General features: G+C 47.8%; 4 protein-coding genes and 1 non-coding gene across 23 annotated transcripts; 1 reads left to right on the top strand and 4 right to left on the bottom strand.

Moving 5' to 3' along the window:
• The first annotated feature begins 380 nt into the window (after positions 1-380).
• LOC133397699 (coronin-2A-like) lies at positions 381-6,794 on the top strand. 16 transcript variants are annotated; one of them, XM_061668925.1, is made up of 17 exons: positions 381-406; positions 499-571; positions 642-785; positions 868-1,697; positions 2,139-2,251; positions 3,199-3,399; positions 3,462-3,578; positions 3,651-3,800; positions 3,861-4,061; positions 4,121-4,237; positions 4,496-4,600; positions 4,707-4,803; positions 5,025-5,140; positions 5,207-5,297; positions 5,381-5,517; positions 5,643-5,804; positions 6,304-6,536. In XM_061668925.1, exons 4-17 carry the CDS (start codon positions 1,553-1,555, stop codon positions 6,406-6,408), a joined length of 1,857 nt encoding a protein of 618 aa, XP_061524909.1. In that variant the 5' UTR covers positions 381-406; positions 499-571; positions 642-785; positions 868-1,552; the 3' UTR covers positions 6,409-6,536. The 16 variants fall into 16 exon arrangements, with proteins under 16 accessions (XP_061524909.1, XP_061524908.1, XP_061524907.1 ...); XM_061668924.1 differs by having other exon boundaries at positions 5,378-5,517; XM_061668923.1 differs by having other exon boundaries at positions 5,025-5,297; positions 5,378-5,517.
• LOC133397701 (acidic leucine-rich nuclear phosphoprotein 32 family member D-like) lies at positions 4,083-10,685 on the bottom strand. Of its 2 annotated transcripts, none has more exons than XM_061668933.1 (7): positions 10,515-10,685; positions 8,612-8,761; positions 8,411-8,533; positions 8,151-8,334; positions 7,955-8,055; positions 7,462-7,534; positions 4,083-7,365 (listed from the first exon to the last, which is right to left on the bottom strand). In XM_061668933.1, exons 1-7 carry the CDS (start codon positions 10,566-10,568, stop codon positions 7,286-7,288), a joined length of 765 nt encoding a protein of 254 aa, XP_061524917.1. In that variant the 5' UTR covers positions 10,569-10,685; the 3' UTR covers positions 4,083-7,285. The 2 variants fall into 2 exon arrangements, with proteins under 2 accessions (XP_061524917.1, XP_061524918.1); XM_061668934.1 differs by having other exon boundaries at positions 4,083-7,362; positions 10,515-10,682.
• Positions 10,686-11,626: 941 nt separating this feature from the next.
• Positions 11,627-17,541, bottom strand: LOC133397990 (endophilin-A1-like). Of its 3 annotated transcripts, none has more exons than XM_061669506.1 (8): positions 17,358-17,541; positions 15,504-15,572; positions 15,180-15,396; positions 14,960-15,093; positions 14,727-14,885; positions 14,519-14,622; positions 14,323-14,453; positions 11,627-14,041 (listed from the first exon to the last, which is right to left on the bottom strand). In XM_061669506.1, exons 1-8 carry the CDS (start codon positions 17,400-17,402, stop codon positions 13,845-13,847), a joined length of 1,056 nt encoding a protein of 351 aa, XP_061525490.1. In that variant the 5' UTR covers positions 17,403-17,541; the 3' UTR covers positions 11,627-13,844. The 3 variants fall into 3 exon arrangements, with proteins under 3 accessions (XP_061525490.1, XP_061525491.1, XP_061525489.1); XM_061669507.1 differs by lacking the exon at positions 17,358-17,541 and adding an exon at positions 15,822-16,046; XM_061669505.1 differs by lacking the exon at positions 17,358-17,541 and having other exon boundaries at positions 15,504-15,815.
• A 1,997-nt stretch (positions 17,542-19,538) lies between these two features.
• On the bottom strand, positions 19,539-24,721 carry LOC133397825 (eukaryotic initiation factor 4A-I-like). Its single transcript, XM_061669162.1, has 11 exons — positions 24,655-24,721; positions 23,602-23,644; positions 23,377-23,509; positions 23,152-23,291; positions 22,461-22,629; positions 21,600-21,709; positions 21,346-21,489; positions 21,140-21,277; positions 20,961-21,050; positions 20,364-20,443; positions 19,539-20,272 (listed from the first exon to the last, which is right to left on the bottom strand). The coding sequence occupies exons 1-11, from the start codon at positions 24,675-24,677 to the stop codon at positions 20,128-20,130; spliced, it is 1,215 nt and encodes a 404-aa protein (XP_061525146.1). The 5' UTR covers positions 24,678-24,721; the 3' UTR covers positions 19,539-20,127.
• On the bottom strand, positions 21,811-21,950 carry LOC133398134 (small nucleolar RNA SNORD10). The gene has a single exon (XR_009767758.1). It is a non-coding gene; the product is annotated as a small nucleolar RNA SNORD10 (small nucleolar RNA).
• Position 24,722: the final 1 nt, after the last annotated feature.

Below are 24,722 nucleotides of genomic sequence, written 5' to 3'. Positions count from 1 at the left end.
AATGGCATTCACCAATGCCAAGAACAAGTGGAAAGTATTACTGACGAGTGTTGTCTCTTTCAGCACCCGTGGGCGGCCATGATTCCTGGGGTAAGAATGATGTGATGTTGAAGATGTTCTGTTTGGACCCTTGACAAGATGCCGCCCACGTTCTTTAGGTTACACCCTCCTGGTGCTGCTGCTCCTGGTGATCATCATCCTTCTCGTCATCCTCTACCTGCTGAGGAGGGCGTCCCGGGTAAGAGCGGCACTTTGGCACGCCTCAACCGAGAGGAAGGATAGGCGAGCTTCTCGTTTTTAAATGTTCCTTGCAGATGTACTCGTTTGACCTCCAACGTCCGGCTCCTGGCAATCACGAGTTCGGGGCCTGCAGGCGACTTTGAGGCCCTCTCCCTGGATGACCAAGGTGTGCTCTTAAATAGCCTTTTTACACAGCGCTGGCGCCAGTGCTGACATGGTTACTGGTGCACATGCTGACAAATGCTATGACCCCAAAAGGCCAAGAGACTCCCTGTGACCGTTCCACATCTCCAGTGGCCAACTGGCACGGCTCCACAATCAGAGGAGCACGGTACCGTTTGTGTTCTTTTCAACTCAAACTAAAGGTGTGACGGACCTCTGACTGTACCTGGCTTTTGCAGCACCGCAAGAGGCGGCGCACGTAAACCACGCGAAGGCTTCCGACATCGGAGACTCCAACACGGCGATCGTCGACGACTCGCTCGAGAAGTCCGATCCATCGGACGCTGCTCAGGAGGAGCGTGACAAAGCTGACAACAGCCCATGTGAGACCCCACGTGTTTTACATTTGAATTCTAAAGTGATTTGTGCGGAAATACCATTGTGTGGTTAATGCTCTCTCTCCAGCTGGTTCCAGCGGCTTGTTAGCTGAAAAGGACCTGAATGAGCCATTGCGGTTGAAACCGCTCTTCGCTTCTCCAGAAACTTCCTCGTCCTCCTCTTCTGCTTCCTATTTGGACTGAGCTTTGATGAGGCTTTTCATTCATCTGTCTATGCCAGCGACATATAGTGACAAGCGGAACATTTAAATGCCTTTCCACTAGATGGCAGAAGGTACAACTGATCTAACTGTTGCCAGTCATACAACAGAATAATAGCTTTGTGTTTAATGAAACGGGCCCAGATTTCACACTCAGTAATAAATTTGAGTCAAACGAGACAATATCATCGTTACATCAGTATGTGGGGTTTTTGTCACATTTTTGTTTGGTTTTGTGCCGTGATATTTGGCTCAATAAAGGTTGGAAAACACTTCTCTTTTGTTTTATATTACAGTAAATGATTTCAAAGGGACTCTTGTTAGTTAGTTGAGGTGGGACGGGTCCGCAAAAAGATTTGTGTGAAAGGCAGCTATCACCTTTTTGCAGCAAGTGGAGGCCGAAGTTGTCATCGACAGGCCACCTCAGCGTGTCTGGCGGCGGTGTCGTATGTTGCGACGCGTTTGTGCGCAGGCAGCCGTGCATAACCCCCCCCCCCCCCCGAGGCTCATGTGCCTGGGGAGGCAGGACGTCACAGATCAGGAGGCGAGGCGATGCGGCTGTCAACAGTCAGCGGGAAGCAGTACTTCCTACTTGAGACTGTTCTGCGCTTGCTGAGAAGCCCAGCTTTCATCCGAGGGTTGTTCCAGCTGTCATCTCGGTGTTGCCAGGGGTCCACGCTACATGACTGTGTCAGAGGTAAGAAAGAGTATGAACAGCGGGGCTGTTATACCGCTCGAATCAATGACATCCTACCAAGATCAACTGATGACACAATAAGCGACATGCATTTGCAGTCTTCGTGCTACGCTCATCTGTAGCTTTGTCACACGGTCATTACGGTTTAAGTCAGTTGTGGTTTCTGGCATGTGCAACATGTGCGGCCGTACGGGGCGGCTTATTTACATTTTCTATTGTGTAATAGCGTGACATGACAATCATTGATGTCTATATGGCAAATTTCCATCCCCATGATAGTTGTCTCGTGATGTCACACACCTCTGGACACACCCAAACAAACAATTCCCTTTTCAGCTCAACTGTCATATACTGCCTGCAGTTCCATTATTGGAGTCGGGAGGGCGCTTTGCGTTCTCTCTCTCTCTCTCTCTCTCTCTCCCCTCCTTTCTCTGTTTTCAGCACCTGTCTCCAATCAGCTTTATCACCACCGGTATATAAACCCGCCTGTTCCAGGACATCCTCGCCGAAGTATTGCAGTTACTTTCGGTGGTACCACGGCCCATTTACCTCCCGTAAGTCACCCTATTCCTCGTTACCTTTTTGATTCCTGTCTCCTTGTTCCAGTGTTTTCCCCGTGTTTCTGATCCACGTTATTTCTCCCGCCAAGCCAGCCGCCTGTCCTCACCACCGCCATTACCTTTCATCAATAAACTATTCATTCTTTCACATCTGCCTCCGACTGCTCTTGGATCCAGCCACTCTCTATTCGTGTCATAAACATTCCCCCTTGTATGGAGAGAACCATATTAACTGGGCCCCAAATCCTAACGTGGACAATGTTACTCAATTTTCACCGCCGTCTTCGACTTTGCCAGCCACCTTCCTCTCATTTGCTTATTCGGAAGGTACATCCATTGGGAATTGTAAGAAATAAAGTTTCTCACGCTGTGTTTGGCAACTAAATTTGAGTGTTTCTGTGAATTAGGAGCTTAGCCTGTCACTTAGCTTTAGCGACATTAGCACAATAGTGAAACGAGCCTTAGCGCAACAAGGAAACAATGCGATACGTCAATGTTAGATTGTTGCGTACTCTGACTTCGCTAACGTACAAAAACCTCATTTCGGTGCGGGGTTTGAAGCGGCAAGTGTGTATCTTCCTGTCTTGCTTTCCTCCCCCACCTGCTAAATAGGAAGTTCAAATGTCACCTATTACTATTTAACAAGAAGTGATCTGTTGGAGATGACCAATTTGTCACTTTGCGTGCACGTGTATTGATTTATTATTGATGAGAATATTAAACCCAATACTGACGTTTGCATTATTGATTTGACCTGATCATGCAGCACATTGACTTCGGCACGCACACAGAGTGCTGGCCCTAGCTTTAGGGCCTGAAGCAGAATTTGGTCTATGACTCCCACCACAGCGAGCAAACGACAGTGTTTATCTCGAAAAACATAGTTGTAAGCATGCACACACACACACACACGCACGCACATCTCCGTTGGTCTCCTGCAGATGTCGTGGCGCTCGTCCTTCCACTGCTCCAAGTTCCGACACATCTTCGGGAAAGCATCCAGCAGGGAGCACGGCTTCGACGGCGTTCCCATCACACGTGGCGTCCATGACAACCAGTACTGCTCTGTCAATCCTTGTTTCATCGCCATGGTGACAGAGTGCGCCGGGGGCGGGTCCTTCCTGGTGCTGCCCATCCATCATGTAGGCACACTATCATCATGACTAGCCTGACAAAAGGAGATGTTTGACTTTCCACCTTCCAGACAGGCAGAGTGGACCCTCAGCATCCGAGGGTGTGCGGTCACAGGGCTCAGGTTGTTGACATCAAGTGGAACCCGTTCGATGACAGCTGTATCGCCTCGTGTTCTGAGGACTGCACGGTGTTTGCAGATCACTTTCTGTCTTCCATTCTGGTTCTACTGGCGCTCATGGCTGAACGTGTGACTGTACAGGTAAAGATCTGGGACATTCCGAGCTGTGGTGTCGAACGAAACCTCACCCAGGCCAGGAAGACTCTGATTGGTCACTCCAGGAGGGTAGGGCTGATCGAGTGGCATCCGACCGCTGAGAACCTCCTACTAAGCTCGGCCTACGACTACAAGGTTAGGTCCCGAATAAAGGCAGCGGTCTTGGAAATCATTCCAGAAGAAATCTGTCTCCAGGTCCTCCTGTGGGACGTGTCGCAGGACGGGGCGGTGCTCAGGTGTCCGGTGCGTGTGGTCATGGCGCCAGTCCACCACCGCTTCCCGTCAGAGATGTTGCTGCTGTCCGTCAGCTTCAACCTGGAAGGAAACCGGCTGGCAGTTGCGTCCAAAGACAGGCGCGTTCGAGTGCTGGACCCCCGCACAGGAAGGATTCTCCAGGTGTGTTTTTGTGTTGAGAGACTGGAGACAACACGTGACCTTGTGTGCTGGTGCCGCAGGTGTCCTGCAACAAATATCACAGGGCCAACAAGGTTGTGTACATCAGAGGTTTGAAGATGCTGCTGAGCACCGGTTGCTCGCCCTGGAACCACAGACAGATCGTCCTCTGGGACCCGGTAACTTCAGTTCCTTTTTACAGAGTAGAAAGTTAGGCCAAAAGTAAGTCAACATTGAACAGCTGGACAAGTACATTCAAAAGTTTAGAGAATGTGAAATTAAGGTCTCCTGTAAAGGACATAGTTCATTTTAGATTGATCCTGAAGCTTCACCCGAAAGCTGTATATCCCTGACGGGGGCCGAGTAGTGTATGATTGCACTAAAAGACAGGAAGGAAGCAGCAGCATCTTGTGTTTTTTTGTTTTTTTTGTGAGCAGGATGACTTGTCGGAGCCTCTGTACGAAGAAGATCTGGACGGTTCTGCAGGAGTTCTCTTCCCGTTCTTTGATCCAGACACTGACATGCTTTACCTGGCTGGGAAGGTCAGCGCATCCATTTCAATCAATACATGCCTTACAATGCTTCTATTGCTTTTCATCATCATTGCAGACCAATAGTAGAATGTCAGCTAAAGTAAGTGTGCTGCAGGGTGATGGGAACATCAGGTACTACGAGCTGAGTTCGGAGAAACCTTACATCAGCTTCCTGACAGAGTTTAGGTCCCCGCTGCCTCACAAAGGACTCGGTGAGATACGGACCAACACCAGCCAAGACTAATTCAAAGTTCAAACTATTCAAGACAGTCTTTAGATCAGTTGGCTACTCTCCAAAACAAAGCCTTACCAAATCATCAGTGGCAGAACTCAAACATCACAAACTTTAGTCTTGCACAGGAAGTTTAAGAATTTGCAAAGGGCTGATGATTTCATTTGTGCTACGCTAAACATAACCTCCGTGGCAGCGCAGCGGTGATGCCAAAGCGTGGCCTGGACGTCAACATCTGCGAGATATTCCGATTCTATCGCCTGATCGCTGTCAAAGGCCTGGTGGAGCCGCTGTCAATGATTGTACCGCGCAAGAAGGTTGATCTAACTCACGAGCTCAGTTGCAAATGTAGAAAGCATCAAATGTTTTGTCTGCTCCGTCAGTCGGCGACATTCCACGAGGATCTGTATCCAATGACAGCGGGAAACCGGGCCGCCATGACGGCTCAAGAGTGGCTGACGGGAATCAACAGGGGTCAGTGACCCATCCGAGCCAAGACGGAGGACAGTGGTTTTCCCACATTGACTCAGCAGAAACTCCTCCTGTGCCTCCAGCAGGCCCAGTCTTGATGTCTCTACATCCTGGCATTCGAGCGGTCAACCCTTACCCAGAAAGCCTCGCTGGGAGGAGCTGGTACACCAAGAGGCCGACCACAGAAGCACTGCCCCGCTCGACCCCGGGACTCATGGAGAAGGTACTAACTCGGGGTGGGAATTTTTTGTGTAACAAGCGGTACACTACATCCCATTATATCATTGGCATCGTGGGCAAATACGCTACCCTAACAAAACTTATCATCTTTTTTTTGTTGTTGACTAGAACTTCCTACAGGAACAGCTGGCCTACCAGGATGCCAAATATCACAGAGACACAGACATGCTGTCGGGCTGGCAGTCAGATGAGTCACAGCTGTGGACGTACGACATCACGCCCCACTGCTGCGAGCCTGCGGAGAGGCCGCCGCCCACCACACAGGATGAGGTAACAGGCCGACGCTGTATCACAAACAATCGGAGTTTGCGTTGTAAAATCTCCACCAACCCAAAAAATAAATAATATATTTAGAAAAAGAGTGACCATTTTTCTTTCCAGCTGCAAATGTGCAAATGGGTTCAGGGCTCTTCAAAATAGTTTCTTTTGTAACCAAGCAAATTTGATTACCCCGGAAAATAAAAATCTTAAATTCTTGTGGTTTTGACTTCTCAGAAATGTCCCATAAAAGCAGCTCGTATTTGTCATGCTGAGATGCCAACAAGTGCGTTACAAAAAACAAACACCAACGATACATGCAAATACCTTACAGAAAAACTGTTTGAACTTGTGGAGCCACGCCCTATGTACACATGCTAATGAGAATAGTTCCACTGCCGCTAAATTTGAGCCGGGAAAAACCTGCATATGATCAAAGAATGTCGCAGTTTAATTGCCCCCTAGTGGATAAACAGTTTAGAATCTGACAACCATCCCCGCCCCCCCCCAGCTCCGTGAAGCATTCTACAAACAGCAAGAAGAGATCCGAGGTCTCCGTGAAATACTCGACCAAAAAGACGTCAGTACACGCGGTCCCTGGCGTCCATCTTGGTGACATCGTAACGACCGCACGGCTTAGCTGCCCACTAATGTGTCTCTTCTTGCCACCTGACAGGTGAGGATCGCCGAGCTAGAACAGGAAGTCAGACAAACCAACAACAACCCGAGCGCGACGCGGTGACAGCTGACACGCTCGCTTTTCAGCACAAACCACAACAATAAAAGGAACAACCCACTTTATTTGTGCACTTCTTGTGTTCAACTCCTTTGAGGGGCTGACGAAGCTCCAGGAAATCAATCCAGATATGAGACAGCAAAAAGCAAAATGTTAAGATTTTATTTACAAAGTCCATTTTAGTTTGTTTTGTTTTTTTGGTAGTTTTTTCCTTTAACTTACAGAAAGTACAAAAAAAAAAAAAAAAAAAAAAAAAAAACCCTAGTCAGTGTAAACAAAGACTAAAAAGAAAAAAAGATCAAATAGACTGGAAACATTTTGCCCTGAGCACTCTGTGGGGTTGATGACATCTTGGGTTGGTTTGTTGGGGGACGTTTGGGTGCAATTACCTCCTCTGCCATTGCATACTTATCTCAACTAAGTATAAAAACGACTGTTCTACGAATTAGTCACGAAAACACTTAACGACCTTCTTGAGATGCGTTTATATAAGAGTCGGAGCTTTAGGTCCTGAGAAACTTTGGGATGACGTCAGCGACATCGACGATACAAAACTGAACCACATGATGTCTTCTCAAACTTTTAAGGTGAACTTATGTTTCAATGTCAGTTATGGGGAGACAAAAAAAAAAAAAAAAAAAAAAAACACACACACAAACAAAAAAATAGTGACGTGTGGCGTCAGTGGGAGGGTACCAGTTGGAGAAATGGAATGCAGCACGGGAGTTGGCGAGAGAACGAGAGATGTCAGGAATTACTAATCGTCATCTTTGTCGTCTTCATCTTCATGGTCCCTCTTCCTCTTCTCTCCTTTGGCGGGAGACGAGCCGTCGTCTGCTGTCACAACAAAATGCCCGTCAAAAAATATAGATATATATACATGAACATCGATCCACTTAATGGAAGTGTGCGTGTTGGGGCAAGGTTGCGCACCGTCCTCGTCCTCGTCGTCCTCTTCATCGTCCACGTCTTCATCACTGTCAACATCTCCGTTGACGTGTCCGTCCTGCCGAGACAGGACGTCAGAAATACGGTTTAAGAATTCCAACAATTTTCAAAGCCGCCGGTGCACTTTCAATTGCTTTCCAGAACAAACAAAAAACAAACGCGACTCTCAGCGAATATCCCGATATAAATTACTATTATTAAATTACTGCTACGTTAAGTATATACTGTGGACTACATATGTGCATTTTTTATTTGATTTTATTCATTATATATTTAAATTCAAAATGCTGCGCTGATCCAAATGGGACATCCCTATTTTTATTTGTATTTTGCAATGTCTTATGAGAATTTTTAAAGATATAAATTATGCTTATTAGTTCCGAAATAGCCCAGCTTCAGCGTCAAAATTGACAGGAAATTTGCAGCACTACTAAGAGATGAGTTTCCAATGTGAGAGTGAGTGTTGCGTTACATTCACCTCATCATCCCCGCTGTCATCGTCTTCGTCATCATCCTCTATTGCCACGATGTCCTCTTCGTCCTCCTCCTCTTCATCCTCAAAGTCTTCCGAGTCGCAGCCTGGAATTAAAAAAAATAAATAAAAATTTAAAAAAGGACTGTCTGAGTGGGCCAAAGGCGGCAGAGTTGCCGGAGACGAGGGCCTGAAGCCTCACCTTCGTCGTCGTCCTCGGCTCCGTCCACCTCGCCCTCAGAGTCGGACGCCTCGCAGTTGTCGATGTCCAAGCCGTCCAGGTAGGTGAGGTTGGGGAGCAGCTTGAAGATGGACTCTCTGTAGTCGGCCAGGTTGGTCACCTCGCAGTTGAAGAGGTCCAGACTCTTCAGCTGAGGCAGGTTTTTCTGGCGGGGAGGGGGAATGTGCAGTTTTAATAATGGTGTCATTTCACATCTGATTTAGCTGCCTCGCCGGACCTACCAGTGGTTCCAGGGTGCTGATGTCTTTAAACTTGTTGCCGCTGAGGTGAAGATGCGTCAAGTTCTTCAGCCGCTCGGCCAGAACCTCCAGACCCCCCGATATCCTGTTGTCGCTCAGCCCCAACTGCAAGGAATCAAATACACTCAGTTTCTCCGCTTTGGACAACACTGTGGCTGAGAACAAACGTGTATGAGTACCCACCTTCTTCAGTTTCTCCAGTCTGGGAATATCTGCTAGAGTGGTCAGCTGGACATTGATGAGGCTCAACGTCTCCAGATTGCAGAACTCTTCTGTGATACCTTCAATTCTCCCATCACTGGTCTGACTGTTGTCCAGAATCAGCTCCTTGACCTGAGTGCAGTTTAACCAACGGACTGGGTGAAGTTGTCCGGAGGACTTTAGAAACTCACCTTTGATTCTTTTATCAACTTTGGCAAATTCAGGGCGGACCGTCAAGCAATATGTGCATGATACCAAGTGACTCAAAACACTGAAATAAAGTGACAGAACTATTTCCCCGGATGACTCAAACCTCATGGAGGATACAGTTAGGAGAATGAAATTAGGTTTGAGGCAGCATATATAAAAGAGGCCGTCAGATTGGCAAAATGGGAAGATCTCGAACCTTTACATCCTGGGCTGAAACTATAAAGTCCCTATCTACCCATCCGGGACATTATAATGAGCACAGAGGTACCTACCTAGCGTCACCACAATCTCAAAATTCTGACGTCGGTACTATACTTGCATGAAATACATCCATACCGACTTTTGTTCAAAGAAATTCTTTTTTGGGCAAACATTTTGGTAAATATGCTGTACAATGTTTAATTCTTTGTTTTAGTGTCAAAATCATATAGACTTACCATTGAAATCTGAGTTGTAAACTATTGTGGTTTAGGCTTTTGTTTTCCATAGCAGATTGAGGTATTGTCCCTCTGCGTTTGCTGCACTGTTGTGTGAATTAAGAAAAATGCTCCAGTCTACCAAAGTCATCTTAGTTCTTTCCATAAGTACATTCTACTAGACTGACTAAAACAGCATGACGCAAGCACACACCGAACTGTACAGAAGAACCAGCACTAAAAATGCACGGTATCGTGTCATTTTTGACGGCACGGTATACCGCGATACCGTGCAACCTTCGTGGTTACCTGGAGTTAAAAATGCCTCAAATTATGCTCCTTTTAGTGAGGGCCCATGGCAAGTAGCTGTTTTTCTTCATGAAAACATTATCAATTCAAATCGTAAGTCCAGGTAAGACTGTATAATAAATGTTGGGACAAGCCGAAAGTGCGTTGCTGTGCTAGCTAACATTTACCTCAAGCGTAGTGTACAAAGAGAGTTCGAGGAAGACAGGAGGGTTGACGCTGAGCTCAGAAACAAAAAGAAGTCACGTCGAAGGCTCAACGAAGTAGCTTTCGGCTAGTAGCAGCTAACGTTAGCACCCCGCTAGTCGCGCGCCCTAAACGCGCTGCGAACCCGGGCTCCGACTAATACCTGGAACGCACCAGCCTTATAAACGCGTCACGGTGGATAAAGAAGAAGGGGGGGAAAAAACTAAATAGGAGCTAAATATGCGAGGGTTCGTTTAGTTTGCGACTAATAGCGCAAGTCGTTCAACTTCTCTGCTATTGATGTTTCGAGCACATGTGCGTTTACGCCGACCGGCTTCATATATATTACAGAATTGAAATGACAAAATGAAGCATAAGTCACGTCCTCGACACGCCGACGCACAAGTTGACTTTATTGGGGAGGAAAAGTTGACCCAAACCCAGACGCGTGTAGCACACACGCCAAACACAATAAAGAACATGGCGCCATGTGTCTGCTCGGCCGGGTCACTGACGAAAGACCTCGGCTTCCAAAGTACGCAGTTTTCGGCCGTTTCAACCCCATTCGCTCCGCTCCGGACTGCCTGCCTCAAGCTGACCCGTCGTTCGCACGTTTCCATTAATTTCGGACCGTTTCGGAACCCGCAAGAAGTGCGCCATGTGCTCGTCAGCCTCACTGCGTGCGGTTTTTCCCCTCCTTCTTCTCCTTCTTTTTTTTACGCCGCAACGTCTCTTCCACGGACTGAACTGCAAAAGTGTCTACTTACGTCTTTCGGCGACCGCTGGTCCAGCTCTCGCAAAAGCATTTTCTTAAGGTCCATTTCCTCCGGTTTTGGCTTCAGTTCGGGTCTCGGGCTCGAAAAACTTGTTTCTCCGCGATCGTCGTTGGTCCCAAACACGCCGGATGAGTGTGAAGTCTTTTTGTTAGAAACAGATGACTTCCGGTGGAGACTTTCAAAGCGAATTGACTCCGGCGCTCGGAGTGTAATTTAAAATGAAGTTAGAGAATAGTACAACTTCATCAATTGATGTTTATGGAGATGAAATGCTTTCATGCGTATTTCAAAAACCATCACACGCTTTTTGTCGGCGGTGTCTTTCAGGTCACGTTCATTTTAATTTATGATGAATACTACAGTTCCGGTCTGTAATCGTGCTAGTCATGTCTTACTTTATCCTCAGTGCTACGTACGAAAAAGTGGGTCAGCCGTTTACTGCTCCAAATGTCGTGTACTACGTCAATTATTTGAACGCATTTCAGCGTTAAGCGTCCGTTTTCTCAACCTGATTAAGAAACAATACATTCGGTGGCTTAACCTATGAATTCATGTATCCCAGCTGCTTTGTTGCTTTGAAATGGTTTGTAGGTGTTGTTTACTTATTCCTTCAGTAAACACGTCTCTTTAGCGTACTCGAACACACACACGTAACCTCTCCCGAGTGCACGTTCGTCGAAAACGATGATTTTACGTAGCTTGCAAGCGGTCACAAATGTCCGACTGATTGGGGAGCACGTAAATGCGTCGGAGGAAAGGAGGGAAACGCGTGAAGACGAAAACAAGTTTCAGCAGCGCCCCTGGTGGACACATGGCCAAACTAGACGACATTCAATTGGATTTTCAGTCGAATGACAATAAATTGTACAGTATATTTATCCTTCCAATACTGTTTTGCAAATGCATTGATCTTTTTTATTTCCTATATTTCTATACTTCTTCTAATGGAACCTGAAGCCGGAAAACCACTCCTATATGGTTCTCAAGTCTTTACACGCTTTCATAAATGATCTTCTCATGTGTTTTTAGAAACAAATCTCCGAATTCAAATTACAGGGTCTTTAATGGGACTTTCTGCCTTTAGTAAAAATAGTGAGCATCTGTCGTGTTTATCCTTTATTGTCAGTACATTGCAGGTCTCGTTCACAACAAGCAGATATACACACATTGGTCTTTTATAACATTGTCATCCGATACGAGGAGAGCAACAGTTAGTAACACTGGCTAGCTTGGACCACCTCGCGTCGCCAATGTACGCCACAGGTGTAAAACAATTTTTTTAAAATAAAGACAGGAATAAATAAATAATAAATACAATAAATAAGGTACGCGCGTAGCTCGGCAGAAGACACCAGGTAGGCGTGAGGCTATTTTGTACAGCCGCGAGGCAAAGCGAGGTCACACGATCGCACCGGTTCTGCTGCAGCCGGCAAAATGCCGCAGCGCACATCTTCAAGTACGTCACTCTGCGCGACGTGACGTGACGGCGAAGGCCGCACGGGTCCCTCACCGAGGTCAAAATCAACATGAAGTAAAAGCTCTCGGAAAGGGTATACACGACAGAGCGTCAGGCCACCAAAGCATGCAGCCCACAAACGTGGATTAGTTTATTGGAATATCCATTCTTATTGCCCTCGCCGTGAAAAGCTGTTCATATTGATAGCGGTTGTGTTTTTACTTATGGCAGGATCACTCATTCTTCAAAACGTCACCTTGTGCTTTGCGGCAAAAGTACTCACAATCTGCACTTAAGTCGAAGTACGTGTGTTAAAGAAAAAAGACTCCAGTGAACGTAGAAGTACTGATTTACTTGCTGAACTTGTGTAAAAAAGTACAGACTGACGTGTCCTTAAGCGTTGGCTCCGCTTTTATGCGATCGCGAAAACTAGCTAGCATTAGCTCGACTTTTATGAGAGCAAAACAACTTGCTCCCATTGCTTTGCTCACGTTGTGAACTGAGGTACAAAAGATGTGAAATGAGCTCCTGATAACAACTGAAAAAAAAATACACTTAAGTTATTTTTTTCCGATGAGATGGACAATTTTTGAAGGGCCGAAGTTGCTGGTTTTTAGGCTGGCACAAGACACAAGGCCACAAATCATTCTTAAAGTCGACAACATGGAACAATTCTCTGTTCGATTCTGCCGCTGCCGTCATTTTCTGCTTCCCGGTTCGCGTTCCTCAATGTCACTGCTGTCCCCTCGTGAGACTTCAATCAATCAATCAATCAATCAGGATCTCAAGTTGACTTTTTCTCTATTTGCATCTTATTTTACGTTCTGTCGGCTTCTGTGGAGGTTGAAAAAAGTAACTGTAGTATTGTAATAAGTGTTTTGACAACCTTATGACTTTGTTGTTATAACTACTGCGTTTTCAATGTAGGAAGTGAACAACAACAACAAATTAACATAAGTACAGTGAGGGAGTATTTGAACTTCTCTCCTTCCCACCGCTGTAATAAATACTCACTTAGTATGTGAACACTTTCGCCATTAGCGACCGTCGCTGGCAGTGAATACAGAACCGTTAAGGTGGCCGAACGCTGTTCCGGTTCCTGTTGAGGACGCCGGCATTGCAGCACATCGGCCGCCACCGAGCGCCCTCGTACGGCGCGGCACGGTACACTCGTGCGCTTCGCGTTGCCGCTCGGGTTGAATACAGCCGACTTGTGAAGTTTAATAAAGCCACGGCGACTGCTGCGCCTGCCGCTAAATCACTCACAATGCACCGCGGTGACCTCGTGACACATGTAACACCGATCGATCGATCGATCGATCGATTAATCGGTCCCGCATGCAAAAGCCACATAAAAAAAGAAAACAAGTCAGCGAGCAGCCTCGCGACACAAAACACTCAACTTGGAAGTGTCCGCCTAAGCCCGCCCAACACCGCCAACCTTTTTCTTTTTAACTTATTGCTGTGATCCCATGATGCATTGCTGCCTGACTAGAAGGGCTAGCTCATGCAAACAGCCCGAAGTGGTGTAAGAAGAAGGAAAAGAAGACGAGGCGAGAGCCATGCGACGGCGCCCTGACAGGAACGACGCAAACAAGACGACATGCACGCACGCACACACGCACGCGCACACACACACGGGGGCGACCCCGCTCGGTAGCGGCGCCGCCCGGCGGCGCGGAGCTCTGAGCCGGCAAACATCATCATGTGGTCATTTGCTCGCTCTTCTTCCCCTCGACTCCCGCAGCCTCGACGTCGACGTAGTCGCACGAAGCAGAAGAAGAAGAAGAAGACGCAGGAGGAGGAAGAAGAGGAGGAGGATGCCAAAACAGCACCGTGGCGACGGCCGTGCGGGCGGCGGGGCCTTAATGCGGCAGCGGCACCAGGATGTCGACGTAGTTGATGGGGAAGAAGCCCGAGTGGCCGTGGATCATCCCCTCGTACCAGTTGTCGTCGATCTGATTGGTCAGCGTGATGACGTCGCCCTCCTTGAAGCCCAGCTCGCCGTCGTTCTCCGGCTCGAAGTCGTAGAGCGCCCGGCAGCACGGCTGGTCCAGCGGGGCTGCCACGCACGCACGCACGCACATACACCGTTGGGGGACTTGACTCCCTGACCTCAGCAGGTCACTAGGTAGGCGGGCACCCTGGTAGGCACATTCGTACCTAGCAAGGTGGATGGATCTATACAGTGTCGTGAAAAAGTATTGGCCCCGTTCTCAAATTCTTATTTTTTGCCCCGATGAATGTAAAGAAAATGAAATGAAAATATGGGAATTCGAGAAAGGGGGCCCGTAGTTTTTGACGGCACTGTTGGCAGGTAGCAAGGCCTGCTCCTTTTGGTACCTGGTGATCTTCCGGGCGATTTTGCAGAGTGGAGGCCGCCGTTGTGGCTCTCACTGGGTGGCAGCAGCTCCAAGGTCATCCGCGGTTTGGGAACAAACTCCTTCCTGGGCTTACTGGACACTTGCTTTATCCTGAAGGTTGGAACGTCGGCTTTCAGAAGAATAGCGTAGATGACGACCGCACGGTTGTTGCGTACCTGTCGTCCATCTTGCCGGAGAGCTGCTGGAGGATCTGAGCCGTGCGACTGTGGTACTCCAACTGGGCCTGGACCAGCGCCGCCAGCTGGCTCACCTGCTCAATCTGCAACGCAAGTATACTGACTCAAAGAGTATTGACGGTTTCGAGAATTGGTCCCAGGTACCAAATGCACCTCCCTAAACCGTGACGGCCTATCGAAGTCTTACATCGCTCTCCAGAAGGTTGAACATGCTCTGCTCGGCGATCTCCTTGCTCTCGTCAAACTTCTCCAGCGCTTGCTTGATTTCGTCGTCCTGCACCTTGCCCTGACGCTTCTTCTTGTAGTCGAAGTCCAGGCGGCGACCTTCCATCTTCTTCAGGTGGTGCTGAGGAGGAGAGGAAGGAGATACAGCGCACGCTCGTAGGTTGCGATCTCCTGTGGCCGTTTCCTAGCGCTCACCTGGATCTCCTTTAGGTCTTTGTCGTGGAGGTTCTGCAGCGGGTCGATGAAGTTCTGCTTCACTTCCATGTCCAGAGCGTCCTTCACCTCGCCCAGCTCCTTCATCGCCTCGCCCGTGTCCATCAGCGCCAGGCCTGGACGGAGGAGGACGAGAGGCTGAAGACGATGAGGACGGCGAGGAGGATCGTGAGGCTCGGACGAGGAAGAGCAGGCTCCTCACCAAAGCAGGAGTCGTCCCCGAGTTCCCGGCCGAACTTCAACATGGCGTCTCCCAGGACCGACTCGGCCTGCGGGTACCCGGGACCCTTCTCCTGGCCGCGGATTTTGGACACAGTGTTGATCATGCTGAGTTTGGCTCTGGAGGCCGGGTTGGGCTGCAAGTACTCGGTGGTTTTGGTCATGATGTCCAGAACCGCTCGGCTGGTCACGTCCACTTTCTGAGGAGACACACACGCACACGCACACACACACACACACGAGCGCTGGAGACGCTACCGTCCGATCCTCTTCCTCGTCGTCTTCATCGTCACGTGACCGCGTTTACCTTTTCCATTTCTTTAAAGTCATCGTCTAGCTTGGTTCCTTCGGCGCCGCCCACTTTCTCGCTGACTTTCTGCCGAGGGAGAAGAGCGCGATGAAGTCTATGAACGGGGTGAGGAAGAGCACGAAGAGGGTGAAGCGAGTGAGGAAGTGTCTGATGAGCGAAGAAGAGCATTAAAAGCGTCAAGAAAAGTGTGTGGATAGAGAAGAGCATGAAGTAGAGTGTAAGGAACGTGAAGAATCGCGTGAAGAGTGAGGAAGAACTTGAAGAAGAGTGTAACGAAGCTGCGCTCGCTCACGAGAGAGTACAAACAAAACTCACGACTCCTCCCACACGAGCAGGGCAAAGACCCAAAAGAGCATCAAGGCGCAAACAGGATGGAGGATGCAGTTGCCATGGAGACGCAGCCCTCGGGGCACTCCTCACGCCGCATAAGCATCTCCGGAAGTTATTCCACGATTCCCGCCTCGTGTGTGTGCGTGCGTGCACATTCGCTCCAGACGCGTCTACGCACTCAGACAGGAAGTGGAAACACGACTGCAGAGATCTTCTATATAACGACAGATGAGCACCCCGTCAACTTTAATGGCAAGTCGACGCAAACGTCAACACAGAAACACACGCGCGCGCGTGTGCGAACGTCACGTGTGATTCCCTCGAGGGCCATCAATTATTGACCCAGCCAACCACAGTGCGAGTTGCACTTACTTGCCCCTCGCACGTTGCCATGGCGACAACATCCTCTGAACACTGGGTAGCGGGGAGGTAATTAGGCTGGAGGGTATTTTGGTATCTTACATTCAAGAGCCCGCCAAAACAAAAGCCTTTCGGGCTTGCTGTGAAATTAAAGACCGCTGCACCATCAGGACGATGGTAACCATGGTGACCTGGCAACAAAGTCATTTGGCAATAATATGGCGTAAGAGATGGCATAACAACTCACAAGTAGGGCTGCAGTTTTGGAATATTTTTAGAAACAAGTAGTCTATCGATTAAAATACTTGGGTATTCTAAGGAAAATTGATTTTGCATTATTAAATACAATACCATGTACTATTTGCTATTACTTTTGTCCACTGGGGTCGCCGCCCACGTGCTTTACTGTAGTATCTGTGACTGTTGCGTGCGTATAGCTTTAAAAGGCGAGGTTTGATACAATGAAGTGCTCTTTTTCTTCACGGAAAAAGCACGTAACAAAAAAGGTGTAGTGCCATTTGGATTCTTTCCAAAAGGGAAAATTGAACACGAGTCAATTTAGTTCTGATCTTGGTCACAGAAGCAAATGAATTGAGAAGTCAAGGTGAGGACCGTACAGCTTCTCTCGCCTGATATTTGATTCACTCAGGTGATCGAGGTGTCACGTTTCCGGTGTCTGATGATGGCGACGGCCGTGCACTAACGTTCACGCAAACACGCACAGGCCGAGATTTGTCCCACTTGCGGACCTCAAAGAGGATCACGACGCTGGTGCGTTCAGGGACACACAAAACCATTGGGCACGCCCAAAGGTGAAGTATGGACGTCCTGGGGACGAAGCGCCTGAGTCGGGAGGGGTCGGGTTGAGGACGATGGCGGAGACAGATGCTGTGATGGAGGATGGAGGGAATTCCCTGTGGTGTGCGGCAACAGCCAATCACGGACGCCGTCTCAAAGACCTTTCTGTTACGTAACATTACATCCCACCGTGCGCGTGCCAGCCACCCAGAAGACAGCATCCACACACGCCCATTCTTTGAAAACGGTTTGACAAACTGCAAGAGCGTGAGCAAATGTCGACGAACGTGTTGGAATGCTGCGTTTGGAGGCAGCCCGGCGCGTCGTGTTTGCTGGCGAGGATGCGCGCGCACGGCGGCGTACCTGCGTGGCTTTGTGGAACTGCTTCTTCAACCCCGCGACGGACATCACCGCGTCTCTAAAACGGACACGAATGCGAAGGAAAGGCGGCGACGCTTCGTCCACTCGTGATGATGATGAGGAGGAGGATTGCACGGACAGAAGCAGCAGCCTTTCGTTCGCTTTGCAGTCGACAGAAAAGATGAGCGAGAAGGAGGAGGAGGAGGAGGAGGAGGAGGAGGAGGAGGGTCCGCCAAAGATCGTTTATTAGGGCTTAGTGAGCCAACGTGGTGCATTGACGGTTCTCTGTCGGCGCTTCAACCGAGCCGCCATCTGCTTAACACAAACGATCTTTGTGCGACGCATTTTACTTTTTCACTTCGCCGCCGAATTGTTTTTTTTTTTTTGAACACGTAAAGGAATCTCATTTTAACCAATGCATCTTTTTGGAGATTTAAAGTCATATTTACAGTTTTAACCAGCGCAACTTTTGAAGAATTGTCGGTATTCTTATTTTAACAGGTAGATATTGCGTTTAGATGCGATCAGGCACAAGGAATAAATGAGGGAAATGGCTCCCCCTTGTGGACTTTCTGCTAAGAAATTGTGCTCACTGGTTTGCACATATTTTTCATTTGTTCGTATTTTCTTGTTCATACTGTATTTCAATTTGTTAATGATTTACATTGATAAAAGCATGATTTTACCCTAAGTAATAGGACAACTATTTCATTACCACTGAGCCAACAGTTGAGGACAAATGCGTCATAATGTGGAATTATTTCACACCTGCGACACATTTGAATGGAGACAGAACTGTGGCGCCCTCGAGTGGTCAAGTGGTATAAATACATGCCATCAGATCTTTAATCTGAATTACGAACACTGATTTTTTTTTTTTTTTTTTTACAATCAAAATATTCAATGTCCTTTTCAGCTTCACAAATTTAACATTCAGTTGCAAATTCAACTTTCAGTGTATTGCTCAACCTTTCTTGCACGTGCCCGTAACCTCACTGCGGGTACAGCCAGGCCAAAGCAATCGAGACAGCATCACCCAGCGACAGCCAATCATGTTGGAGCGCCCTTGGTCACGTGTGGCGCGTGCACGAAAGGTTGAGGAATACAGTAAGTTAAATATGCACCGATGTTGAAATATACACTAAATGCTGGCTTGCAACTGAATTCACATGACACTAAAGGCTAAATTTGTGAAGATAAAAGATAGATTGAATATTTTTATTTTAAAAATAATTTCAGTGTCAGTAATTCAGATTGAAAATCTGATGGCATGGATTTGCTTCTCTAAGCGTTTCCGGCCAGCTATGCTTTTACATTTGATGGAAAAGTAATTGTTGCCATGTTTGTATTATATTTTTGTTTTATTGTTAGAGCATAGTTATCGTTTCTGGGTTGACCGCCAATCAGTTTGATGAACTTCACGACAACTTTGGACCCACCAAATTTAGGATGCTGCAGAAAGCAGGTAAATCTCCTCGAGACCCGATTGGCCACTGGCCACTTTTTGGTCTGCCAGCTAAACAAGCTAGGGAGGGACTTATTTTAACACTTACTCAACAATGCAATTTACACTGTTATAAAGGAGACACCTTTATTTTTTTAAGACCATTAAAATAAATACTATACAGAATCCAATGTAGAAAAATTTTGATACACTGTTTCTGTCTCAAAAAGGTTAACAATTCCATAATCATTAAAAACAAAAACACCATACACCTCCAAACAAGATGCCCCCAGGCAGTTTTTTGTTTAAGGAGGCTGTGGAATCTCTATACTGCAAGTTTGGTCCTTATAGAACAAACAGCCCACCCACCACACACATTTTTTGTTGAGGTAGATCACACAAAGTGGCCACCGTCTGAACAGAAAATAAATGCAACACTTCAAAATACAGAGACTACAAAATGGAGTGGGGGCAGTAGGGGGAGGAGAGTTTTATCTACAATACATAAAGCCCAAAAACGACAACCAGCAGTCACAGAACTCACCGTCAGCATCCACGGGGAAGCCGTCCTCCACTGAGTGAGCATAGCGTGTCAAATAAAGATGCCGCGAGAGCAAGGGTGGGCAACCCAGAACAACAAAAAATAAAATAAAAAGCTTCTCGTTTTTTTTTTTTTTTTTAGGGCCCCACCCCTGCTCTAAAGTAAGAAACAGCAGTTAAGAGGCTCCAAACGGTCAAAGTTGATTTTACTGTACAGGTCTTTTTATTGAACATGCCCTGTGTAATGCTAAGCCCCCAAACAACTGGATGAAAGTTAAAGATGACATTCACTGAACTGGAGGTCGCCTTAACACTGCTTGCGCTCGAGTTTGCTTTTTCTATCAACATTCACACCAAACGTTTCAAGCCTCGGGGATGCTGCTTAATGTTAGATTTTCTCCTCGTTTTTAGGTCGCTGTCAGAATGTTTGTGCTTTTTGGATGTGGGGTGGGGCGTCCAGGTTAAAAAGTTCACAATGCAAATTAGCGCAAGGGGGAGAGGAAAAAAAACGAGAATGGAATGTCCGCATTAAACTCTTCAATTTCAGTGAGACTATGTGGCAAACTGTGTTAAGATGGGTCAAGCCAAAAACTGATTTGGGAAGGAATCAAGGCTGCAAAGTCTTCCTTCCCGAGTGGGAAACAGTCAAGTTCAGGAATTTGAACTTGGGGGGGGGGGGGGAAAAAAAAAAAAGTTGGACTTTTTCCTCTTTTCTTTTTAAAACTGGAGAGGTGTGGGGAGGAACGATGGCAGATGGATTTTGCTCTCATGGTTTGGATTTTTTCTTTTTTAGAAAAGATCAGCCACATTCATGGGCATCTCCTCAATGGTGGTGTTGTAGAAGGTCTCGATGTCCCGCAGGATGCGCTTGTCGTCGTCGGTCACCATGTTGATGGCGACTCCCTTTCTGCCAAAACGACCGCCGCGGCCAATCCTGATGGCGAGGGCAAAGAAATGCGGTGAAGAGGGGCTCGGGAGCATAATGGGTCTTGTTTTTTTGGGGGGGGGGACACAACGTGACTTACCTGTGGATGTAGTTTTCCCTGTTGGTGGGCAGGTCATAGTTGATGACAAGAGAGACCTGCTGCACGTCGATGCCGCGAGCCTGAAAGAGACACGAATGATTACTTTTCAGTCTTCGTCGCGCGTGAACGCCGCACGGGGAATGCGGTCTGCCGATTAGTTGCCAATCTGGGACCAGAGCCCAGCCGCAGTGGAGGGCAGACGACAATTTCTCTACCAAGGAACTGTCAGTCCTTCGCCAACACCAGTTGGGAGGAGAGGGAACCCTGGACATTTTTCCTCCCGTAGCAATGTGACAGACTCAGAACCTTTCCAAGGACTCCCTCATAATTCTAACACCACTTAAGCAACTATCATGGGTACAAAAGTAGTTCTTTGCTGCCTCTATAGACCATTACAAACCCTTTGGGGGGGTATTATGCAGATTATAACATTAGGGCTCAGTCCTTACCACCCCCCCCCCTAAAAAAAGACTACATTCTTGGGGGGGGGGGGGTGTATTTCGGGAGGGGCGCTTGCTCGTTTCGAACGGATGACGCGCAGTTTTATTTGTGGAAATGGGTTGTTTCTGGGTGTGTCAAAGCAACAAAGGCACATACCAGCAGGTCAGTGGTGATGAGGACTCGACTGGAGCCAGAACGGAACTCCCTCATGATCAAGTCACGCTCTTTCTGGTCCATTTCACCGTGCTACAAAAAAGTACACTTGTTAGAATTCCAGGAAGCGACAAGTGAGTGACCATACAAGGGAAACAGTTCCAAGGCAGAGGACGCTGTACCATAGCTGAAACGGTGAAGTCCCTGGACTGCATCTTCTCTGTGAGCCAGTCCACTTTTCTCCTCGTGTTGATGAAGATGACGGCCTGAGTGATGGTCAGGGTCTCGTACAGATCGCACAGAGTGTCCAGCTTCCACTCCTGAAAACGGTGGACAGGGATCAGTCGGGAGCCCCGATTCCCAGCAATCGCTTGTCCCGCGCGCAAACCTCTTTCTCCACATTGACGTAGAACTGGCGGATACCCTCGAGGGTCAGCTCTTCTCTCTTGACCAGGATGCGGATAGGATCGCGCATGAACTTCTTGGTGACCTCCAACACGTCAGTTGGCATGGTGGCTGATAGGAGGACAACCTGGAGAGAGAAAAAAAAAAAAAAAAAAAAAAAACACCGCAGCGATCCTTGAATAAAGAAAACCCACAAAAGTAGTGTGGTTCACAAACAGAGCTGTGAGGGACTCAGACCTGTGTGCTGCCAGGCAGTTTCTGGAAGATCTCATAGATCTGGTCCTTGAAGCCTCGGCTCAACATCTCATCAGCCTCATCCAGCACAAACATTTTGATGTATTTAGGAGCTTAAAAAAATAATAATAATTTAGGTCCAAGGTCATACTTGTAAACTACCCGATGGTATTCGGGACTTGTGGGTTGACAAACAAGCGCAATTGGGGTAAGCTGTATTCAGAAGTGTGAGTCTGATCACGTCTCGGGATCCCCGCTGAGCTGAGAACTCTGGCCGGCAAAACGCCGAGCGGAGTCGCAACCCAGCGGGGGGTTCCAGAGTCAGCTGACACGCATGGGTTTCATCACCATACAGCAAGTTGCTCATGGGCTTTCATCGCACACAAAACAAGCTTTTCTGAGAGTGGAAGTTGGCGTCAGAGCATCTTTACACATCTTAATAGACTAGTCAGAAGTTGGGGAGAAAAGAGGCGTGCATTTGGTTTGAAGTGGATGAACCATTGCGATTAGCAGATAAAGCGTCGTTTAGAGTCGAGCCCAATGGTTGCAAAAGGAGGCCCGTCTCTATTTGGGCTGAAGCACATTTGTTTCAGCGCTAAATAGTCTAGGAACCAGTGGAGGTGTCAGGCATTTCTTGGTTTCAAGTGGATGACCCTGCAATGAAATATGACGTGGTGCCTATTGGTTGGGAGGCCAATATTTACAATACACAGAAATGCAGTAGTTGTCTTTTTGTGGAGAGAAGCACACATTTGCTATATGCAGAAAAAGCCGACATTTTGTAGCAAATATAAACTAAAAAACAAAAACGAGGCACTTCGTTGTTTCAAGCGGACGCTTCCTGTAGAATCTAGGGCGACTCACAGATACTCCTGCGGGTCAACATGTCGAAGACACGGCCGGGGGTCCCCACCACAATGTGAGGGCACTCGCCCTGCAGCTTCTGGACGTCGATGCGGATGTTGGTCCCGCCGATGCAAGCGTGGCAACCGGCGCCCATGTAGTCGCCGAGAGACAGCACCACTTTCTGGATCTGATTTCAAGCAGAGGCGGGGCGGACATTTTCAACACACAGCGGTCAACTGGGGACGGTACGTGCAAGAAAGTAGGCCCAACCCGATTAGCAGCACAGAGATTCTGCATTTTTACACATATTGGCATCAGCCTTTTGTAAACAACAAAAAATGTTTTGATCCAACAGGTGATACGGGGTCAATTTAAAACTAGCTAAACTTCAGGGAACTATTTAGTCATTCAAATTTTCAGTTAACTGTAAGAGACACTGCTGATCCCGGGAACTCCCTACATTTTTTGTTTAAACATAAAACAGGGAAGATGAACATTTCAGTTATTTTGAAATCATCGAAAACTCTAATTACTATATAAAACTTAAGGGAGCCAATGATTTGTTAAGACATGCAGCACAAGGAAGATATTGGGTGAAACTTAAAAGCTGAAGCCACGATAACAAGGTGGGCCCCTCCTCGAGGGATTTATAAAAAAATAATAATAATAATAATAAATTAAAAAAAAGGGGGGGGGGGGGGGTTCCTACCTGTTGAGCCAGCTCCCTGGTGGGGGCCAAGACCAAAGCCTGGATGCCCTTCAGCGTCACATCAATCTGCTGGAGGATGGAAATGGCAAAGGTGGCAGTCTTTCCTGTACCAGACTGGGCCTGGGCAATCACGTCGTAACCTGGAACACAGGCGGACACGACACTGCAGTTTGTTGTTCAACCCAATGGTTCTTACACGAGATTCTGAGAAGAACAACTTCTCACCCTTGATACAAGGAAGAATGGCTCTCTGTTGGATGGCAGAAGGCTTCTCGAAACCATAGGCGTAAATTCCACGGAGCAAATCCTCGCGCAGGTTCATGTCATCAAAACTGTCCACAATATCGTTCCAGTTGCTCTGCGGGGGGGGGGGGGGGGGGGGGTAAAAACGTCCACGTTTCCAATCTGAATTTCATGTCCGAAACATCTGACGCACGAGTGGAAACTCACCTCAATGACGCCATCTGGCTCCATGCCTTCTGGGCCATTGTCTCTGGGGGTGAACAACAACATTTAAATGCCACCTCGCTCCTTTTTCAAAAGGTGCATAGTTTTTCCACGCGTATGCAGTCATTTGCCCCAAAAAACAACACCTCAAGAAAAGCATCACACGCGTCCGCCATTTTAGCTTCTCGCATTCAAGATGGTGGCCCCGCGGTAGAGAGGGGAGGGATGCTACCAGACCACATCCGAGCCCAGTCAGTTTAATTTCGCTTTTCTTCGCATTGTTTAGCCCAAATCAATCGCATTGGGTGGCGAAGTTGGTGTTAAAAAAAGGAGAATTAGCCATTTTAGCATCATGGCGCTACCTTTTCCGCCTCCTTGTTTTTTCGTGTGGCTTCAGCATCACCACCGCTGTTGTCGAGTCAGCAGAGTCACACACACGCACAAAAAAAAACAACAACAAATCTACCCAGGCCCACAAAAAAGGGACAGAGTATATGTTGCCCCAAATCGGCGGCATGCGGCCTACTCTTCCGGCATCGTTAGCGAGCACAGGCGTGTCCCCCGCCGCCATGTGCCGCCGCTAGCCAGCGAAAGGGCGAATGGACCTCCTCACAAGGCCGCGGTCAACCGGCGGCCGGAGAAAAGTGGCCATTTCACGCGTGGAATGTACAGAGCACGACATTTTCTCGGTTTCCACCGGAGGCCTAGCAGGTGCGAGGCCCGGCGGCCGCCTACATTAGCTCCAGCTAACAGCTAAGCGGCAGCCGACTACGCTGAAAAAAAAATACGACATTCATAATCACCCATGATATCGTCAGAACATCACCAAATGACACAAGCGAGTAGCGAGCTGACGAAAACCGGCACATTTCGTCCGCAAAATCTGGCATTTTTCCTTGAAAAGGCCACAAGGCAAACTCCCTCATTTGGCGTCGAATAACAGAATCCTCGCTGTATATCGACCACCGTGTAAATACAAATCTATTGAGGCAATTATCGAGGAAAACCCCGCAGGGGAGCGATCGTAGCTCGCTTGGTAACACGAACGATCCTTACCTATTGTCGTTGTCAGCAGACATTATTACAAAGAAAGAAAGTATGGCGAAATTTTCTTATATACGTCG

This window comes from Phycodurus eques, chromosome 23, assembly GCF_024500275.1.
Source record: "Phycodurus eques isolate BA_2022a chromosome 23, UOR_Pequ_1.1, whole genome shotgun sequence".
Classification (NCBI taxonomy): domain Eukaryota; kingdom Metazoa; phylum Chordata; class Actinopteri; order Syngnathiformes; family Syngnathidae; genus Phycodurus; species Phycodurus eques.
The sequence above is the reverse complement of the archived record's forward strand: the minus strand, read 5'-3'. Positions and strand labels throughout refer to the sequence as shown.

Excerpts from the sequence above, each read along its gene's own strand:
- LOC133397699 (XM_061668916.1), top strand. The coding sequence starts at position 1,553 with ATGCGGCTGTCAACAGTCAGCGGGAAGCAGTACTTCCTACTTGAGACT. Across the intron at positions 4,601-4,706 it reads TGCTTTACCTGGCTGGGAAG|GGTGATGGGAACATCAGGTA; the intron begins GTCAGCGCATCC and ends AGTGTGCTGCAG. Across the intron at positions 5,518-5,642 it reads CCCCGGGACTCATGGAGAAG|AACTTCCTACAGGAACAGCT; the intron begins GTACTAACTCGG and ends GTTGTTGACTAG.
- LOC133397990 (XM_061669505.1), bottom strand. The coding sequence starts at position 15,713 with ATGCTCTTCTCTATCCACACACTTTTCTTGACGCTTTTAATGCTCTTC. Across the intron at positions 14,886-14,959 it reads AAGACCTAAAGGAGATCCAG|CACCACCTGAAGAAGATGGA; the intron begins GTGAGCGCTAGG and ends TCTCCTCCTCAG. Across the intron at positions 14,623-14,726 it reads TCAACCTTCTGGAGAGCGAT|ATTGAGCAGGTGAGCCAGCT; the intron begins GTAAGACTTCGA and ends CTTGCGTTGCAG.
- LOC133397825 (XM_061669162.1), bottom strand. The coding sequence starts at position 24,677 with ATGTCTGCTGACAACGACAATAG. Across the intron at positions 21,490-21,599 it reads AACTGCCTGGCAGCACACAG|GTTGTCCTCCTATCAGCCAC; the intron begins GTCTGAGTCCCT and ends TTCTCTCTCCAG. Across the intron at positions 20,273-20,363 it reads AGGGAAAACTACATCCACAG|GATTGGCCGCGGCGGTCGTT; the intron begins GTAAGTCACGTT and ends CCTCGCCATCAG.
- LOC133397701 (XM_061668933.1), bottom strand. The coding sequence starts at position 10,568 with ATGGACCTTAAGAAAATGCTTTTGCGAGAGCTGGACCAGCGGTCGCCG. Across the intron at positions 8,534-8,611 it reads GACTGGAGAAACTGAAGAAG|TTGGGGCTGAGCGACAACAG; the intron begins GTGGGTACTCAT and ends GATTCCTTGCAG. Across the intron at positions 8,335-8,410 it reads TCAGCACCCTGGAACCACTG|AAAAACCTGCCTCAGCTGAA; the intron begins GTAGGTCCGGCG and ends CCTCCCCGCCAG.